General features: G+C 42.9%; 1 protein-coding gene across 1 annotated transcript in view; it reads right to left on the bottom strand.

Moving 5' to 3' along the window:
• The window catches only part of EFCAB6 (EF-hand calcium binding domain 6), a 186,794-nt gene that overhangs the window by 59,896 nt on the left and 106,149 nt on the right, over positions 1–20,749 (bottom strand). The window contains exons 13-17 of the mRNA XM_056517381.1: positions 16,515–16,586; positions 13,882–14,042; positions 10,921–11,091; positions 7,589–7,760; positions 187–301 (exon numbers count right to left, since the gene is read on the bottom strand). Of these exons, the coding sequence (XP_056373356.1) occupies positions 187–301; positions 7,589–7,760; positions 10,921–11,091; positions 13,882–14,042; positions 16,515–16,586 (691 nt within the window). The remainder of the gene's footprint in view (positions 1–186; positions 302–7,588; positions 7,761–10,920; positions 11,092–13,881; positions 14,043–16,514; positions 16,587–20,749) is intronic.

Here is a 20,749-nt window from a genome sequence, read left to right as displayed (position 1 = left end):
CCGCAACCAGCATTCGGAACAAAATGTTCAGAACGCCGGGGCAGCAGAGTACTCTTAAATTTTACCCTGTATTAGACGGTATTATTAGTTGTGCCCGAACGTGATACTTTGAGTTTCTCCTCATATTTCGTACAGGCATCAAACCTTGACACTCAGAATAGCGCTGTTACATATAACGAACCATACCTTCGAATAATGACACGAAATCTAAGTAGCTGAGGCCTTCCTTTGTAAATCCCAATTTTTCAGTTAAGATGTTGAATTGTTCCTCATCTAGATGCAGCTCGTGATCCTGCAAAACCTGCAGAAAAAAAAAAAGGGACCGCGCACATTCAGATACATGTAGCGGCTGCAGATGTGTCGATTTTGGAGGTGCAAATTGTCACATAACAGATGGAGCAGCTCAGGAATTTACAGCGAGGGGATGTATGATTTAAAGTACTTCCAGGCGTGTTAATGAATGCAACGTACTCTCTAAGGAAGAAAAAAAACAACCGCCATGGGGAACCACAAAAATCCAAAACTTTATGATTTTTTATTTTTTTTTCCAAAAGTTTCTTTCGGGTCTCATGGGTAAAATATCTTCTTCTCCTGGGAAGAAGCGACTTACATAACCAGGACTTGACAGACGAAATTTAATGAATTATTTCGGGAGACGTAACTGGGTGAATGACAGCAGCCATCCAAAAGGAACGTCTTCATTTCTTCGATTCTTGACAGCAGGGGAATGTTTTTTTTTTTTTTTATATTATTATTCCATTTTTTTTTTTACAACAACAAATCTTTACTTTACACGTTGGTAATTTAGTGACAAATAATGTAGATTCGGGCGCACATATGTACGGGCTTCTGCTCTGCGCAGGTGAATATGCAAATCTTGTACTTTATGCAGGTTTTAAAAATAGTATCCATAAAACCATGTCAATAAATCCTTATTATTTCCAATATGTTAGGTTGGGTTGGGTTTGCTTTAGCTAAAATGAAATGATTATACCATTAATTGTTTATGCCATCAATTAGATTTGATATAAAGGGGTTATCCAGGAATAGAAAAACAGAGCTAATTTCTTTCAAAAACAGCTCCGCGCCTGTCCCCAGGTTACAACTTGGCTCCATTCATTTCAATGGAACTGAGCTGCAGAACTACACCCAATCTGGAGACAGACGGGGAGCGGTTTTTGAAAGAAATTAGCTCTGTTTTTCTATTTCTGGATAATCCCTTTAAAGGGGTACTCCAGTGGAAAACTTTTTTTTTTTAAATCAACTGGTGCCAGAAAGTTAAACAGATTTGTAAATTACTTCTATTAAAAAATCTTAATCTTTCCAGTACTTATTAGCTGCTGAATACTACAGAGGAAATGCCCACAGTGCTCTCTGCTGACATCTCTGTCCATTTTAGGAACTGTCCAGAGCAGGATATGTTTGCTATGTGGACAGTTCTTACAATTTCACCGGAGTACCTCTTTAAGCTGAGAAATTTACACCTGATCGGTGGGGTCTGAGTGTTTAGGTCTGACTGATCATTAGAATGAGCCGGGAGCAGAGCGCACTAAGAAGACAAACTTACAATGTAAGTTTATGGTGTTGTCTCGGTCAGCGCACGCTTTTTCTCCGCTCATTCTAGTGATTGATCGGGATCTAAACTCTCAGACCCTAACCCATCAAAACTGTTGACTTGTCTATAGGACATGTCAAAGTTTTTTTTAAAGTGACAGGTACACTTTAAAGGGGTACTCTATTTTAGACAAACTTAACCCCTATCCACAGGATCGGGGATAAGTTTGTGATTGCAGGGGGTCTGACCTCTGGGACCCTCCACAATCCCCTAATGGAGCCCTGAATCTCACCTCTGGATGTTGCTTCTCTCCGTTGAGCGCTCCATAACACCGGCCCCAACCTTCCAAAATGGCCTCCTCGTGCTGAGCAGATACTGCCAGCTCAGCCAATCTCCGGCTAAAACAGGAGCCCTGATTTTATGTTAAAACTTTACCTGTTGCTACGATCCTAACCAATGGTTGGAATGAAGGGAATGTTTGGGTGGTTCAGAGAAATCACAGTGTAAAAAAACAGCTGGGAACGGGTAACTAATCATTGGGGTGGGTCCCGGAAGCTGCTCTCCACCCTATACACACAGAGAGACGAATCACTTAATGCCGATGGGGGGGAAGAGCATCTGTGGGGACCACCTCCCATGAATACTTTCCCCAATCCCCGCAGCTTTTCTAAAGAGTACCTCCTGATCTTGTTAAATGTTATAATCCTCCCAGATCAATGCCCCCATCATGATAAACCACCCCCTGCCTTTATTTTTATTATTTTTTAGTTTTCTACCTTGATATTGTTCTGTATTTTCTGCTCAGTCTCATTTAGATTCACAGACTGGGAAGGGGCGTTCCCCAGCAGGCGTGACATCATCTGAAGCCATAAAGGGGAGAAATTCCTCCCTCACTCTGCTACACACAGCAGTTCAGTGTGAGATGAGCTATTATTGGCTAAGGCTGCACACCCCCCCTCAGCATTTCCTGATTTTGGACTTCTGCCAGGCCAGCAGGAGTCCAAAGTGGCAGCTTTGGTAAACACAAATAAAAAAAGAAGTTTTCTATGTTTTAACACAGTACAGTACTTAGAAAGATTTTTTTATTTACCATAAGGAGTGCAATACCAAAAATTTGTTTTAATGAGAGTGCCCAATAAAATTATTGTCAGCTGATTCCACGAATACTTGTCTAATGAACCATGGTCAGATGTATAGATGCCTTTTTTGTGCTGGTAACAAATATAATCTGCCGTTTTTTTTTTTTCCATATCTGCATTATGAAATTCTGGGATGTTTCCAGTAAGCACTGTCTGCTTAACCCCTTAAGAACATAGCCCATTTTGGTCTTTAGGACACAGACAATTTTATTTTTCTGTTTTCGTTTTTTTTTTCCTCTTCGCCTTATAATATCCATAACTTTTATTTTTCCACATAAAGCTTGATTTGCTCGACCAATTGTACTTAACGGCATCTTTCATTTTACCATAAAATGTACAGCGAGTGTTTTGTTTTTACGCATTACACTTTACAGTAAAACTTACATGTTCTCTATATTCTTTGGGCCAATAAGATTAAAACATTACCAGTGTTTACATGTTTTTCTATTTTTGCACTGCTTTTATGGGATATGAGGACGGGATATGAGGTTGAGATATGAGGATGGGATATGAGGACAGAATATGAGGACAGGATATGAGGTTGAGATATGAGGTCAGGATATGAGGACGGGATTTGAGGTTGGGATATGAGGACGGGATATGAGGTTGAGATATGAGGTCGGGATATGAGGACAGGATATGAGGTTGGGATATGAGGACAGGATTTGAGGTTGGGATATGAGGACGGGATATGAGGCTGAGATATGAGCTTGGGATATGAGGACGGCATATGAGGTCGGGATATGAGGACGGGGATATGAAAAGGGGATATGAGGTCGGGATATGAGGACGGAATATGAAAAGGGGATATGAGGTTGGGATAAGAGAACGAGTTAAAGGGGTACTCCGCTGCTCAGCATTTGGAACAAACTGTTCCGAACGCTGGAGCCGGGAACTCGTGACATCATTGCCCCGCCCCATCATGACATCACACCCAGCCCCCTCAATGCAAGTCTATGGGAGGGGGCGTGACAGCCGTCACGCCCCCTCCCATAGACTTGCATTGAGGGGGCGGGGCGTGACGTCATGATTGGGTGGGCTGAGCAGCCGAGTACCCCTTTAAGAGGACAAGAGCGACATTGTTGCTCTTCCTCTCCCACAAGGTTTAAGTAAGGAGAGCGGGCAACACATGAGCACTCTGCTAGTCTACAATAATACCTAATTGCTTGATTATTGTCGGGTTACTTGCTAAAATGTAAAAATGTTATTTTTTAATATCTCAAAATTATTTTTATTTATCTATTTATTTATTTTACAAATTCTTAGAAGCGGTCTAGAACGACAGCAGTAATGTGGGAGAAAAGCTTTGTTTTTGACAGCGTTAGAGGTAAAGTGGCAGACCGATCATCTCTATCGGCTGTGCTGTGTTGGTTTTTTTCCCCTTTATTTTGCAGTAAGTGTTAATTGCTAAGTGTGTATAGAGTCTGATTTGTGACTCGTGGGGCCCGAGACGTGATAACAGGATGAGAAATCTCTCATTAACAACTTGACACTGTGCTCATCCTGCTAAGGAGTCTCACAGCACAACAGAATGAGCCTTTTTATCGGTGCGAGCCCCCGAGTCAACCTGGAGATGTTATGATGTAACATATCACCATTAAATGGATCTGACACATGATGAGCCAAAGAGAAATACACTGGGGAAGGAGGAGATGAATAAATCTTAGTCTTGTCTATTTTCCAATTTCCGATCTGATCTATAAAAAGTCCAATTGGTTATATGCTGTAATATTAAATGGCCACACAAAATAATTGCTGAGTGCCCCTATAATGATGAGGACTGCAAAATGCCCCTCTAAAGTGCCAGCAGGGTGTCCCCCTCATAAACGGTGTCAGCAAAGTGTCCCGATAATCAATACTGTCATCAGTGTCTCCGATAAACAATACTGTCATCAGTGTCTCCAATAAACAATACTGTCAGCAGTGTCTCTGATAAACAATACTGTCATCAGTGTCTCCGATAAACAATACTGTCATCAGTGTCTCCGATAAACAATACTGTCATCAGTGTCTCCGATAAACAATACTGTCATCAGTGTCTCCGATAAACAATACTGTCATCAGTGTCTCCGATAAACAATACTGTCATCAGTGTCTCCGATAAACAATACTGTCATCAGTGTCTCCGATAAACAATACTGTCAGGAGTGTCTCAGATAATCAATACTGTCAGCAGTGTCTCCGATAAACAATACGGTCAGCAGTGTCACTGAAACAATACTGTCAGCAGTGTCTCTGATAAACAATACTGTCAGCAGTGTCTCTGATCAACAATACAGTCAGCAGTGTCTCTGATAAACAATACTGTCAGCAGTGTCTCTGATAAACAATACTGTCAGCAGTGTCCCTGATAAACAATACTGTCAGCAGTGTCTCTGATAAACAATACTGTCAGCAGTGTCTCTGATAAACAATACTGTCAGCAGTGTCTCTGATAAACAATACTGTAAGCAGTGTCTCTGATAAACAATACTGTCAGCAGTGTCTCCGATAAACAATACTGTCAGCAGTGTCTGTGATAAACAATACTGTCAGCAGTGTCTCTGATAAACAATACTGTCAGCAGTGTCTCTGATAAACAATACTGTCAGCAGTGTCTCTGATAAACAATACTGTCAGCAGTGTCTCTGATAAACAATACTGTCAGCAGTGTCTCTGATAAACAATACTGTCAGCAGTGTCTCTGATAAACAATACTGTCAGCAGTGTCTCTGATAAACATTACTGTCAGCAGTGTCTCTGATAAACAATACTGTAAGCAGTGTCTGTGATAAACAATAATGTCAGCAGTGTCTCCGATAAACAATACTGTCAGCAGTGTCTGTGATAAACAATACTGTCAGCAGTGTCTCTGATAAACAATACTGTCAGCAGTGTCTGTGATAAACAATACTGTCAGCAGTGTCTGTGATAAACAATACTGTCAGCAGTGTCTCCGATAAACAATACTGTCATCAGTGTCTCTGATAAACAATACTGTCAGCAGTGTCTCTGATAAACAATACTGTCAGCAGTGTCTCTGATAAACAATACTGTCAGCAGTGTCTCTGATAAACAATACTGTCAGCAGTGTCTCTGATAAACTATACTGCCAGCAGTGTCTCTGATAAACAATACTGTCAGCAGTGTCTTCGATAAACAATACTGTCATCAGTGTCTCTGATAAACAATACTGTCAGCAGTGTCTGTGATAAACAATACTGTCAGCAGTGTCTCCGATAAACAATACTGTCATCAGTGTCTCCGATAAACAATACTGTCAGCAGTGTCTCTGATAAAAAATACTGTCAGCAGTGTCTCTGATAAACAATACTGTCAGCAGTGTCTCTGATAAACAATACTGTCAGCAGTGTCTCTGATAAACAATACTGTCAGCAGTGTCACTGATAAACAATACTGTCAGCAGTGTCTCTGATAAACAATACTGTCAGCAGTGTCTCTGATAAACAATACTGTCAGCAGTGTCACTGATAAACAATACTGTCATCAGTGTCTCCGATAAACAATACTGTCAGCAGTGTCTCTGATAAACAATACTGTCAGCAGTGTCCCTGATAAACAATACTGTCATCAGTGTCTCTGATAAACAATACTGTCAGCAGTGTCCCTGATAAACAATACTGTCAGCAGTGTCTCTGATAAACAATACTGTCAGCAGTGTCTCTGATAAACTATACTGCCAGGAGTGTCTTTGATAAACAATTTTGTCAGCAATGTCCCCAGCAAACTATACTGCCCGCAGTGTTCACAATGATTCAAAGGTGATTTATTGTCCCATGCAGAAAAAAGTGATACAACGTTTCACCGGTCTCACACCGGCTTTCTCAAGCATGCTTGAGAAAGCCGGTGTGAGACCGGTGAAACGTTGTATCACTTTTTTCTGCATGGGACAATAAATCACCTTTGAATCATTTTTGGAGTGCTGCGAAACTTTTTGTATATGCATCAATGGACAGACCTTGACCAGGACTGCTCTCATGGCACCCATTTCCCCTCTGCATCACTGGGTTGTGCTGCTCACCACTGTTTTGTATATTTATATATGTATGTATGTATATATATATATATATATATATATTGTGAGAAGGTGAAGGGTATGGTGGTTGATGGACGCCATGTGTAACCAAGGCTCCTGGCCTTTGTGAAGTATGAGTCAGTATTATTCAGTGTCTGTACTGCGAGGCAGTCTGACACTAAGATGGTAGTATGGCTTTAAGGCTATTCCGGGACGGCTCTTACTGGGAATGACCAAGTGCAGGGTGGGGGTCATTCCCCACAATCCAGGCCGGCTTTTGTTGGCTATAAAGCTTGGCTGTTTCACCAGCTGAGGGGGATTTGCTATTTGCAGCTCACAGTGCAAGAGAAAGCTGTGTGTGGAGTTCTTCCCTCTGTTTGCTCCAAGTGTGGAAGCAGCTGAACAGCCTAGCTGGATGCTACGGAAAGTCTTTGCTTAGTGCCGCACGGCACGATCTCCGGTGTGAACAAACACCAAGGAAATACTTTGGTGGACTTTGTTACGTTTTCCTTTTGTTCCACGTCAAAGACTGTTTTGCTGTGTGCCTAAGTGTGAATAAAACACTGGACTTTGCTTTAAGAACGCTGTCTCCTTACCTCAATACTGCAACCGCACCTGTTTGCAAGAGCGAGTCATCTCAATATATATATATATATATATAATAGCAAATATGATGCAGCACTCCACAGGTTGCGAAAAAAAGGTGGTTTTATTCCATCATGTGCATAGACAACGTTTCACCAGCCTCACGCTGGCTTATTCAAATATATATAGACAGTGCAGCTCACTATGTTGGCTGATTCCAACATTCGAATCTCCCCGATTTATCTTCTCGAAAGCAAACAAGTAGGCAATACATGAGTGCAAGTAAGTGCTTACCTTTCTAAAATCCTTCTTGGTGACTTTTCCATTGGTTTGTTTATTGCAGGTGAGGAAACTTTCCTTCAAGGAAAACTCATGTCTGGTGACACAATCCTTTAACCTGTCGATCACCTCGTCCACCGTAATCTTCCTGATTAGGTTGCTGGCTTGATTATTGATTTCTCTCATTCTAACAAAGTAAAATGTATTGGAGTTGACAGAGGAACCCAGCCAGAAATGTTATTATTGGAGATAAATGTCAGCACAACTGCAACGGTGGTGGTGGCACGTGGCGGCATCAAGACCACTACCATAAGTAGTAATAAGATCCCAGCACTCTCCATGTTGGATGCAATAACTGAAGTGTTTATTCCCATCTGGCCATAGTAAGGGTGAAGACAGGAGGCGTTTTGGCACAGCATCCAATTCTCAGCTGAGGAAGGAATGCTATGCCGAAATGCGTCCTGTCTCTATCGTTTCTTGGATCTGGGATCTTCTTACTAGAAATGTTCTTATGACACATCATAGGGAAATATGTTTCAGCTCAGTTACTGCTAGTGGTCCGAGCTTAAAGGGGTACTCCGCTGCTCAGCGTTTGGAACAAAATGTTCCGAACGCTTAGAGCCGTCGCCGGGAGCTTGTGATGTCATAGCCCGGCCCACTCATGACATCATGCCCCGCCCCCTCAATGCAAGTCTATGGGAGGGGGCGTGACAGATGTCACGCCCCCTCCCATAGACTTGCATTGAGGGGGCTGGGCGTGACGTCATGAGGTGCGAGGCTATGACATCACGCACTCCTGGTGCCGGCTCTAAGCGTTCGGAACATTTTGTTTCAAGCACTGAGCAGTGGAGCAGTACCCACAATCCTAAGAATGATGGCAACACATCACTGGGGTAAAGCTGCATTACCTTTTTAATTTTGACCTGCATGGTGGTGCACCCATCAACTAGAATGCTGCAGTTCCCGAAATAGCGGGTGATCGGGGTGTCCTTATGTAGGTAATGAAAGTGAAGGGAATGCAGTGCTACGCCAGTGCTGCATCCTCTTAAAGGGAACCAATCATCAGATTTTACCCTATATAACGCTTGGCAAAGCGTCATATAGGGTAAAATCTTTATTTTCACCATTCCCGGGGGACACTCCTGCCCCCAGGGATGGTGAATATATGAAGTTATAAACTAGTCACCGCCGCCGCCCGTAAGTAGTCACCTGGTCGGGGAGCTCTTCTCCCCTACTCCCGGTCTACTCTGCTTGATTGATGGGCCGCGTCATCACTCTGCTCCGTCTGTTTAGTGAGCGGAACAATGACGCGGCCCATCAATCAAGCGGAGGGGGCGTCGCTGCCGGCCGAAGAACGCGAGTAGGGGAGAAGAGCTCCCTGCCCAGGTGACTACTTACGGCAGCGGCGGTGACTAGTTTATAACTTCTTATGTTCACCATCCCTGGGGGCAGGAGCGTCCCCCGGGAATGGTGAAAATAAAGATTTTACCCTATATAACGCTTTGCCAAGCGTTATATAGGGTAAAATCTGATGATTGTTTCCCTTTAAGTTCTCCCACTTAAAAAGATGAGAGAGGCCTGTAATTGTCATCATAGGTATTACCTCAACTATGAATGAGACATAATGAGAAAAAAAAAATCCATAAAATCACATTGTCTGATTTTTAAAGAATTTATTTGCAAATGATGGTGGAAAATAAGTATTTGGTCACCTACAAACAAGCAAGATTTCTGGCTCTCACAGACCTTTAACTTCTTCTTTAAGAGTCTCCTCTGTCCTCCACTCGTTACCTGTATTAATGGCTCCTGTTTGAACTTGTTATCAGTATAAAAGACACCTGTCCACAACCTCAAACAGTCACACTCCAAACTCCACTATGGCCAAGACCAAAGAGCTGTCCAAGGACACCAGAAACAAAATTGTAGACCTGCACCAGGCTGGGAAGACTGAATCTGCAATAGGCAAGCAGCTTGGTGTGAAGAAATGATCTTTGAGAGCAATTATTAGAAAATGGAAAACATACAAGACCACTGATAATCTCCCTCGATCTGGGGCTCCATGCAAGATCTCACCCCGTGGTGTCACAATGATCACAAGAGCGGTGAGCAAAAATCCCAGAACCACACGGGGGAACCTAGTGAATGACCTGCAGAGAGCTGGGACCAAAGTAACAAAGGCTACCATCAGTAACACACTACGCCGCCAGGGACTCAAATCATGCAGTGCCAGACGTGGCCCCCTACTTAAGCCAGTACATGTCCGGGCCCGTCTGAACTTTGCTATAGAGCATTTAAATGATCCAGAAGAGTATTGGAAGAATGTCATATGGTCAGATGAAACCAAAGTAAAACATTTTGGTAAAAACTCAACTCGTGTTTGGAGGACAAAGAATGCTGAGTTGCATCCAAAGAACACCAGACCTACTGTGAAGCATGGGGGTGGAAACATCATGCTATGGGGCTGTTTTTCTGCTAAGGGACCAGGACGACTGATCCGTGTAAAGGAAAGAATGAATGGGGCCATGTATTGTGAGATTTTGAGTGAAAACCTCCTTCATTCAGCAAAGGCATTGAAGATGAAACATGGCTGGGTCTTTCAGAATGACAATGATCCCAAACTCACCACCCAGGCAATGAAGGAGTGGCTTCGTAAGCATTTCGAGGTCCTGGAGTGGCCTAGCCAGTCTCCAGATCTCAACCCCATAGAAAACCTTACGAGGGAGTTGAAAGTCCATGTTATCCAGCGACAGCCCCAAAACATCACTGCTCTAGAGGAGATCTGCATGGAGGAATGGGCCAAAATACCAGCAAGTGTGTGTAAAAACCTTGTGAAGACTTACAGAAAATGTTTGACCTCTGTCATTGCCAACAAAGGGGATATAACAAAGTATTGAGATGAACTTTTGTTATTGACCAGATACTTATTTTCAACCATAATTCGCAAATAAATTCTTTAAAAATCAGACAATGTGATTTTATGGATTTTTTTCTCATTATGTCTCTCATAGTTGAGGTTATAATCTATGATGAAAATTACAGGCGCCTCTCATCTTTTTAAGTGGGAGAACCTGCACAATTGGTGGCTGACTAAATACTATATTACCCCACTGTATATTGAGCTACAGAAGCAGTTTGAGGCTTGAGTACGGAGGAAAAAGAATCACAGTCTCACCGTATGTTAGGGATTGAGACATAATCTTAGTTGGTCATTGATTAAGCGCAGGTGCGCGAAACGACTCGTTGACTGAAGCATTACCTGTATACCTGAATTTTAAATAAATCACCTGCAGCAGATTGAGTGCCTCCAGTCTTTTCCATTCTTGATAATCTTAGTTGGTGCTAGTTACCTGTCTGAGTGATCAAACTTTCGTAATTCTTCTTGGACCTGGTTTCCTTCTACAATGTCAGTGCTAACACCATGGATGTCACCAGCACGAGACACAGACACCCCCAAGTCTCGCAGAAACTGCATGTACGGGATGCAGTCAGAAGAGTCGTAGTTGTATTGATAGAAAATTCTGAAAAAAAAAATATATATATCAGGTTCATATTTTCTGTTACCACCACAAATTGGAGAACTGAAAGTTATATCTACAAAGTAGAGGGCGGCTGGGGTTCTCATGGAGTTTCCCACTGATTGACAGCAAGCAGAGATATTGAAAATAGTGAGAAACTGCTAAAGTATCAATGTAAATACTTGCATTCCCCATTTAAGAACAAGTCTGGAGTATCTTATATACAGTCATGGCCGTAAATGTTGGCACCCCTGAAATTTTTCTAGAAAATAAAGTATTTCTCACAGAAAAGGATTGCAGTAACACATGCTTTGCTATACACATGTGTATTCCCTTTGTGTGTATTGGAACTAAACAAAAAAAGGAGGAAAAAAAGCAAATTGGACATAATGTCACCAAACTCCAAAAATGGGCTGGACAAAATTATTGGCACCCTTTCAAAATAGTGGATAAATAAGATTGTTTCAAGCATGTGATGCTCTTTTAAACTCACCTGGGGAAAGTAACAGGTGCGGGCAATATAAAAATCACACCTGAAAGCAGATAAAGAGGAGAGAAGTTCACTTAGTCTTTGCATTGTGGGTCTGTGTGTGCCACACTAAGCATGGACAAGAGAAAGAGGAAAACAGAACTGTCTGAGGACTTGAGAACCAAAATTGTGGAAAAATATCAACAATCTAAAGGTTACAAGTTCATCTCCAGAGATCTAGATTTGCCATTGTCCACAGTGCGCAACATTAGCTAGCTATCTCCCTGGGCGTGGATGGAAAAGAAAAATTGATGAAAGGTATCAGCGCAGGATAGTCCGGATGGGGGATAAGCAGCCCCAAACAAGTTCCAAAGATGTTCTAGCTGTCCTGCAGGCTCAGGGTGCATCAGTGTCAGCACGAACTATCCGTCAACATTTAAATTAAATGAAACGCTATGGAGGAGACCCAGGAGGACCCCACTGCTGACACAGAGACATAAAAACGCAAGACTACATTTTGCCAAAATGAACTTGAGTAACCAAAATCCTTCTGGGAAAACGTCTTGTGGACAGATGAGACCAAGATAGAGCTTTTTGGTAAAGCATATCATTCTACTGTTTACCGAAAACAGAATGAGGCCTACAAAGAAAAGAACACAGTACCTACAGTGAAATATGGTGGAGGTCAATGATGTTTTGGGGTTGTTTTGCTGCCTCTGGCACTGGGGGCCTTGAATGTGTACAAGGCATCATCAAATCTGAAGATTACCAATGGATTTTGGGACGCACTGTACAGCCCAGTGTCAGAAAGCTGGGTTTGTGTCCGTGATCTTGGGTATTCCAGCAGGACAATGACCCCAAACATACGTCAAAAAGCCCACGGAAATGGATGGCAACAAAGCGCTGGAGAGTTCTGAAGTGGCAGCAATGAGTCCAGATCTAAATCCCATTGAACACCTGTGGAGAGATCTTAAAATTGCTGTTGGGAAAAGGCGCCTTCCAATAAGAAAGACCTGGAGCAGTTTGTAAAGGAAGAGTGGTCCAACATTCCGGCTGAGAGGTGTAAGAAGCTTATTGATGGTTATAGGAAGCTGATTTCACTTACTTTTTCCAAAGGATGCGCAACCAAATATTAAGTTAAGGGTGCCAATAATTTGTCGATCCCATTTTTGGAGTTTGGTGACATTATGTCCAATTTGCTTTTTTTCCTCCCTTTTTTGGTTTAGTTCCAATACACACAAAGGGAATAAACATGTGTATAGCAAAATATGTGTTACTGCAATACTTTTCTGGGAGGAATACTTCATTTAGTCGAAAAATTTCAGGGGTGCCAACATTTGCATAACTGTATATATGTATATTTTTTTAAATAACAATTCTGCTATTCTTCCTGAAAATGTATAAATGTTGTCCCTAAACACTCTGACATTGACCAATTGACATAACTGCGACAGATAGTGTTGTGATACAATTCTCCTCCATACATGTGAAATGCCTACAGCTTACAATGAACTATTGCACTCTAAGAGCTATCATCCCACCCATGTAAGATATTCACTCTTATAAGGACAATTGTTAAGATTAATCTTAAGATTAGGGCAATGTGGCTATGATAAAAAAAAAAAACTATGGGGATTAATCATTGCATTTATGGTTCTTTTTTATTTTTAATTTTTTTTTTGCTTATTCCGGGCGCACAAAATGTCACATGTGTGCTTAAAGGGGTACTCCCACCCTAGACATCTTATCCCCTATCCAAAGAATAGATAGGGATAAGATGTCTGATCACAGGGGTCCCGCCGCTGGGGACCCCCGCATTATTGCATGCGGCACCCACCTGTGTTCTCACCGGAACCGCTGAAGGGTCTGAGTCGCGACTCCAGGAACGGAAGTCCGTGACGTCAGGACTCCGCCCCGGTGTGATGTCACGCCCGTCCCCTCAATGCAAGTCTATGGGAGGGGGCGTGACGGCCCCCTCCCATAGACTTGCATTAAGGGGACGGGCGTGACGTCACACGGGGGTGGAGTTCTGCTTCTGTGCTGGGGCTGTTGCAGGGGGGTGCAGCGGGGGCCTGAGCCCCCTGGGAGCCTGGGCCCCTTACTGAGTTTTGGCTGTACCCGCTGACGGTGGCCCTGTGTACAAGGTAGGGCCAGCACATAAGCCTGGTTGTTATTTGGAGTGTTTTGTCCCCTATTGGGTGTGACCGCTTCCATTATTGGGAATGTCCCATATTCGGAGGCTGCAAATACATTGTCTTATGGGACTCTGTCGGGGAATTGGGAGGTGTTCGCCAAGGGAGATTTTACTGTACATGCATACGTACATCTGACACTGATCATCTGACAATGAAGGACAGTATGATTGAAGGATCTTTTTCAGCTGGTCCCTGGTGACGATACCAGATCCTTTGGCGTCACATGATTGAAGCGCCTTGGAAAGGTCCTTCCAGTGTGCAGAGATCTTGTCACGGAGAATGCCGACCACCTGCGTTGAAAAGAAATGGAACAAATGTTACAGCAGATGCTTGTATAGTATTTTCGGAAATTTGTGTTAAAGGGGTTGTCCAGGATTAGAAAAACGCTGCTGTGCCACCCCTGTCCACAGGTTATGTGAGGTATTACATCTCTGATCCATTGAAGTGGTTGGGACTGAGCTGCAGTACTACACACAACCTGTGGACAGGATTGGCGCTGTTCTTTGCAAAGAAGAAGCTGTATTTTTCTAATCCTCGACAACCCCTTTATAAGGGATATTTAGGATTAAAAGAGCATAGCTGCGTTCTTTAAGAAACAGCGCCACTCTTGTCCTCAGGTTGTGGATGGTATTGCTGCTTGGTATTGCTGCTTGGTATCACAATAAATAAATTATATAATTAGAAAATGAAATTTTTTTGGTGTTTTTTTTTGAGTTTATTTTATTGGCTATGTTATTTTGTCATGTCTATTTACGTTAGGTTTTGTTCACATCTGCGTTGTGATTCCTGTTGTAAGAAAAGGGAACCATAACACAGTACCGGGCCCAATACAGGATGGACACCAACTGCAGCCTTAGGCCTTATAATTGACTTATAATGAGGCCCATTGAGTTCTACTAAGGTGCTATAAATGTATATCAGTGTTCCTTAAAAAAAATAAAATTCTGATCACCTAAAAACATCTTACGTAAAATGGTATACAAAAAGAAGGTTGCAGCAGCCCTCTTGGACAAAAATGTAAGGCTCTTAGCGCACATTTTGATCAAAACGTGTCCCCCATCCACCACGCAGAGGTGGCCTCACTTTGATGGGACCCTAACACGCTCACTTTACCCACCTCCCCTTACTTGCAATGCAAGAAACAAACAGAAAAAAAAGTAAAATGGTAGTTTTCCTACTGGCCACTAGATGTCAGGATAAGAGGTGACACTTCAGAAAGGGTGATCTCATTTTACAGCTTACTGTAAAACTGAATCCTCCTAATAGAAGGACATGCTGCGTGAGCCAAAATAAGCAGCTTTCATACAAATACTAATTAAGGCTACGTTCACACGTACGCAGATTTGATGCGCAGGATTTGATGCGCAGGATTTTCTGCTGTAGATTTCATTGTAAACTAAATGACGGAGCACAGCTTCTAATCGGCAGTTACAAATCCTGAGCATCAAATCTGTGCAGGATCCTGTAAGGGGTACTCTGAGATTTCTTTTTATTTGACTGTGCCACAGCGGCTGTAAAGTTAGTGTAGTTCATAATATAGTGTCTGTACCTCTGTTTGATGGCTGCGGTCACAATTATTATGTGATATTATGTTCTTTTTTAGCAGCATACAAAATAAGTTTTGTATCTGGCTTTTCCCAGGTTGCAGTGTGGCCCGAGACATAACATCACCAGTCAGGTGTTGAAAGGAAGCCTGTCTGTGCTTCAATGGGTGGGGCAACTGCTGTGTCGAAGGAAGATCATTCTCCACAGGGATGCAGAGAATTGTAGTTTCAAGCACAGCATACATGAAAGGGAGGCTAGCTGTGCTGCAATGGGTGAAATGGCCGATGTGTGGGAGAGAGATAAGTGACCTCACACTTACAAACAAGGGATCTTGGTTCTTGTAGTTGGAGGGAGGGAACTCCAGCAAGAAGACGCCATTTCACAAAAAGATAGCCACAGCTTTATGGTAATCTCACAACACATCCATTTAGCCCCAAGACAAGCGCAGATCCTTCCTAAGCATGCCCATTACTGTCTGGCAGGTAAGTAATATTATTACTTATTATTATTACTTACTTACTTATTATTATAACTTATATTGGATAACTCCTTTAAGGAAACGCTGACAAATGTTGACACAGAACAAAGCTACAATGCAGGGGGCACAGAGCAAAAATGTAAAAAAAATAAACTGAGAAAGGCAAACTGTTACTGTATATGCCATTGTACTCAACCTTCACCGACTTTGATCACTTAAAGCGACTGCGAGATTCTGAACTACAAAGCGTTAATTGTTGACATGCAGATTAGATAGAAGTTTATATGTAAATTGCTCGACAATCTAGCTGTATTTTTTAACAACATCGCAGCGCTGTTTACTACCATCGGCAAGGCAGCCAGACGAGATCCAAGCTATTAAATAAGAATTAATTTAATCAGCCAGCCGGTCCCAACTTTTACATTCCAAAGTATGCGAATCGCTTTTGGAAATGCATAAAAATCCACCGAAATATGCGGCTATCATTGTGCATTCGAGTCTGACATAACAGCGGAGCGTCTGCGGGACAAGGAGATGTAGTGTCTTAAAAGGAGGTAAGGCCATATGACCGCTCCTCTCCGTCAATAAACAATATATATTTTCTATAGGAAAAAATATAATATTTTATATATTCGCATAACACAATACACACTATCTGCCCTTACTATTATGAGAATTAATTTCTATATTCTAAAATGTTCTAAAAATGTACAACACTTGGGCTTATATATATACTTACAGTATCCACAGACAGCACAACCGGAGTCTCTTTTGCTTGTTTCCTTGTGTTATTTAACCATTTATGACCTGTCTGATAAACAAAAAAAAACAAAAAACATTAATTATATTAAAAGGCAGGCAAAATGTTTCATATAGAATTTGTAGTCTGTGCATACGTATAAAAGAGGAGGTAGGGAGGCAGTACCATCTGTGCCTACATGTGAAAGGGGAAACATGGAGGAAGTACTAACTGGGCCTCATATAAAGGATGAGACGGGTTTAATACTATTGATGCCTACATGAACAGGACAAGCTAGGGAGGCAGCACTGTCTGTGTCCGCATCAAGTTTAAAAAGAGATGCAGTATTTTCTGGGCCTATATCATGTTCAGGAAAACAGAGTTTAAGTATTATTTGTGCCACACAAGACAATTCTTAAACTGTTTCTTCCTGAACACGATACAGGCAAATAGTCCTGCCACGCGCAGGTAGTACTGCTATCGTAGCCACAGATAGTGCTGACTCCCCATCATTTTCCGACTTATGATTTAGGTGCAGACAGTGCTGCTTCCTGGTCTCTCCTTTTACATCTACGCACAGATAAATAAGGCCATATTTCTTCCTGAGCATGATACAGACACACATAGAACTGCATCCTCGTCTCTTCCTATACATAATCCGGACACAGACAGCACTGCCTACTTATCTCATTCTGCACATATAGGCACAGACAGTGCTGAATCTGTCTCTACCTTTACACAATATAGATCCAGATAGTACTGCCTCCGTTTCTCTTCCTCAGAAAGATACAGACGTATGTAGTTCTGAAATCCCTGTACACTATGTAGGCACAGATAGAACTGTCTTCATATCACTTTCTAGGCAAAGTAAGCACTGCCCTACTATCTCTTCTGGGCACAGATAGTACTGTCTCCCAGTCATTTTTTAGACACAGTTAGCACTGCCCTCCTATCTCTTCTGAGCACAGATAGTACTGTCTCCCAATCATTTTTAGGCACAGTTAACACTGCCCTCCCATCTCTTCTGACAACAGATAGTACTTTCTCCCCATTATTTTCTAGGCACAGTTAGCACAGCCCTCCTATCTCTTCTGGGCACAGATACTACTGTCTCCCCATCATTTTCTAGGCACAGTTAGCACTGCCCTCCCATCTCTTCTGGGCACAGATAGCACTGTCTCCCTGTATAACCCCCTGTTTATTTATTTGCACATAACTAGAAAATTAACAGTTTAAAAGAACTACAGAAGTGTTATATAAACTGTAATCTAGTTTTAATGAAAATATAGTAGCTAGCTTCTTATTTGTGTATCCATCGCTTTAGGTTACAGCTTGCATGTCTTCGGCTTCTCTGCTCCTGTGCACTCATGAGAATGCTTTGTGACTGGAAGTTCAGCTCTGTCATAAGAACAATGTGTAAAGCACTGTAGATACACAGATTGGCGTTAGCGAGAACAGTTGGCACAGGAGAGTTGTCATAGGGACATAGAACTAGAATAGTTATGGGATTTGGGCAACTAAGCTCTTGGAACTTGCAAAACTGAAGGTCTACCTTTGCAACCAATGCACTGTTATCACCAATGTTATTAAAGGGGTACTCCGCCCCTAGACATCTTATCCAATCACGATCTCTGTGCAGTAAGTTCGCTAGTAACACTGGGTGCAGGCAGCAGGGGTTGTGACGTCATGGCCACGCCCCTCGTGACGTCACGTCCCCTCAATGCAAGTCTATGGGAGGGGGCGTGGCGTGACATCACAACCCCTGTCACTCGCTCCAAGCATTCTGAACATTTTGTTTAGCGGAGTGCCCCTTTAACCAATAAATTCAATACATCTAAAATAGAAAAGAAGCAAGAAGCACACAGTCTTTATTAAAATTAGTATACCATATAGTAAGTAAGCTCCTATTGACACTGTATCACCATGGGCAACAAATAAGCCCTGAGTAGTCTGATCTTGCAGTCATACCCCATTCTAGCTGCCTCCCCTTTAAATGCATTCTGCAATTTAAGCTATGGTTGAGCTCGAAAGTTTGTGAACCCTTGAGAATTTTTCATATTTCTGCATAAATCTGCCCTTAAACTACTATACATCCGATTTTTCACACAAGTCCAAAAAATAAATAAAGAGAACCAGATCAAACATCACATTACAGATCCAATATCACGTATCTGTGAAAAATCTGGCAAAACTATGTGAATCTTTGCTTTCAGTATTGGTATCACCTCTTTGTACAGCAATAGCTGCATCAAAACGATTCTGGCAATTGCTTAGTCCTGCATACTGGAGGAATTTTAGCCCAATCCGGGGGGAGTTTACTGACAGTTTTCCTTTAATCTTGGAGTGATTTTTGTTGGTGGTTGTAAGACTCACCGCAGACGGCAGGTACCCAGGGAGTAGTAGATCCGTAAAACCACGGTAGTCACGGTAGGTGATGTAGAAGATCCACTGGACCATCGTGGCAGATGACACGGGCCATGCCAGGGAGCGGAGTCTAAGGTGCCGCTGGTTGTCACCAGAGCCCGCCACAAGGCGGGTTGGGCTTGCTGCGACAGGCGACACCCAGGTCGCTACCCGTGGCACGACTCGACCACACAGGCGACTGAGGTAAAGCGTGGTACCAAAGGAACAGGCAGGACGTAGTCAGGCAGGCTAGAGGTCAGGGCAGGCGGCACAGGAGTATAGTCAAAAGGGTAGCAGAAGGTTAATAGGCTGGCGGCTAAAACACGGTCGAGTCACGGAATGCAAAAGGTCTGGTACATGGCAAGGAAAAATGGGAACTGCTTTCTCTAAGGCCCAAGGCAAATAAAGATCCGGCAGGGGTGCTAGGGAGGAGCAAAAACTTAGAAAAAAGGTGCAGGTGCAAATACTAATTACGGGCGCACTGGCCCTTTAAATTTCAAAGCCCCGGCGCGCGTGTGCCCCTACCTTCTAGCAGCTGTCGGAGCTGAGGGACAGAGGCCGGGGATGGAGGTGAGTGGCGGGCGATGTGAATCCCAGCCCTGCCGGGAGCTGAGACACGGGAGGAGACACGGCTGGTATGTCTGGCCGGAGCGCCGCTTGTTACAGTGGTATACCATTCCCTGCAAGGGTAATAATGGTCTTGAATTTCCTCCATTTCTACACCATGAACCTCATGTACCATTGTGTTTCCCTTTAAGCAAAGATGAAAAAAGGATGGAGAAATGCATTTTACTCTATTTTTAAGGAGCTGCACTTGCTTCATAGGCGGCGAATGATGTCTACTATCAATAGCCAGAGACTCACCACAAATGACTGGCAGCAGCGATTTTATACACATTTTTTTCAGACTTATAATGTGACCAATTTTTTTTTACACTTACGCTATTCACCATGCGGCAACATAAACATTATATTTTAACATATAAAATATGTTTTACTTTTTAAAAACATTTTTTTACTTTTATTTTATACTTTTTAAGTCCCCGTTATTTTATATTACTGATCAGTACTATTGATGATCTTTCTATAGACCCTGGTCCTGCAGGCTGCACAGGAAGATTGGCTATCCTGCAAGCCTGAAGGTGGTTAAGAGGATTCCGATTGCATTGCAGAGGTCCGATGAGCGCACTCGAATGCACCGGCACCTACAATTTACCTAAAGATGGTGTGATCAGCACTGATCATGGCATCTATAGGGTCAATGACAGATATCATGATTTTTGTTAGCCGCCGGGACCCACCTACAATGATGTACAGTTACGTCATGGGTCCTCTCGGGTTTTAAATTGGCTGTGTCCTCCTTAAAATTATCTTCTGATCCTAAAGGTTCACATATTTTTGCAACTCACCGTATTTATTGGGGTATATCCCGCACCGGCCTATAACACGCACCCTCATTTTACCAAGGATATTTGGGTAAAAAAAGTTTTTTACCCAAATATCCTTGGTAAAATGAGGGTGCGTGTGTATACCCCGATACACTGTTTCTTACCCCGCAGAAGCCCCCAGGAAAGGCAGGGGGAGAGGGGCCGTTGCTGACCGCTTCTCTCCCCCTGCCTTTCCTGGGGTCTAGAGCCCTGCTGCCGCCGCTTCTCTCCCCCTGCCTTTCCTGGGGTCTAGAGCCCTGCTGCCGCCGCTTCTCTCCCCCTGGCTATCGGCGCCGCTGCCCCTTCTCTCCCCCTGTCTATCGGTGTCGCTGCCCCATTGCCGGCATTGCGTCGTTTGCTATGCGCTGCGAGACGCAATGACGAGTGACGTCACTCGTCATTGCG

The sequence above is a fragment of the Hyla sarda genome, chromosome 4 (assembly GCF_029499605.1).
Source record: "Hyla sarda isolate aHylSar1 chromosome 4, aHylSar1.hap1, whole genome shotgun sequence".
In the NCBI taxonomy this organism is placed as follows: domain Eukaryota; kingdom Metazoa; phylum Chordata; class Amphibia; order Anura; family Hylidae; genus Hyla; species Hyla sarda.
The sequence above is the reverse complement of the archived record's forward strand: the minus strand, read 5'-3'. Positions and strand labels throughout refer to the sequence as shown.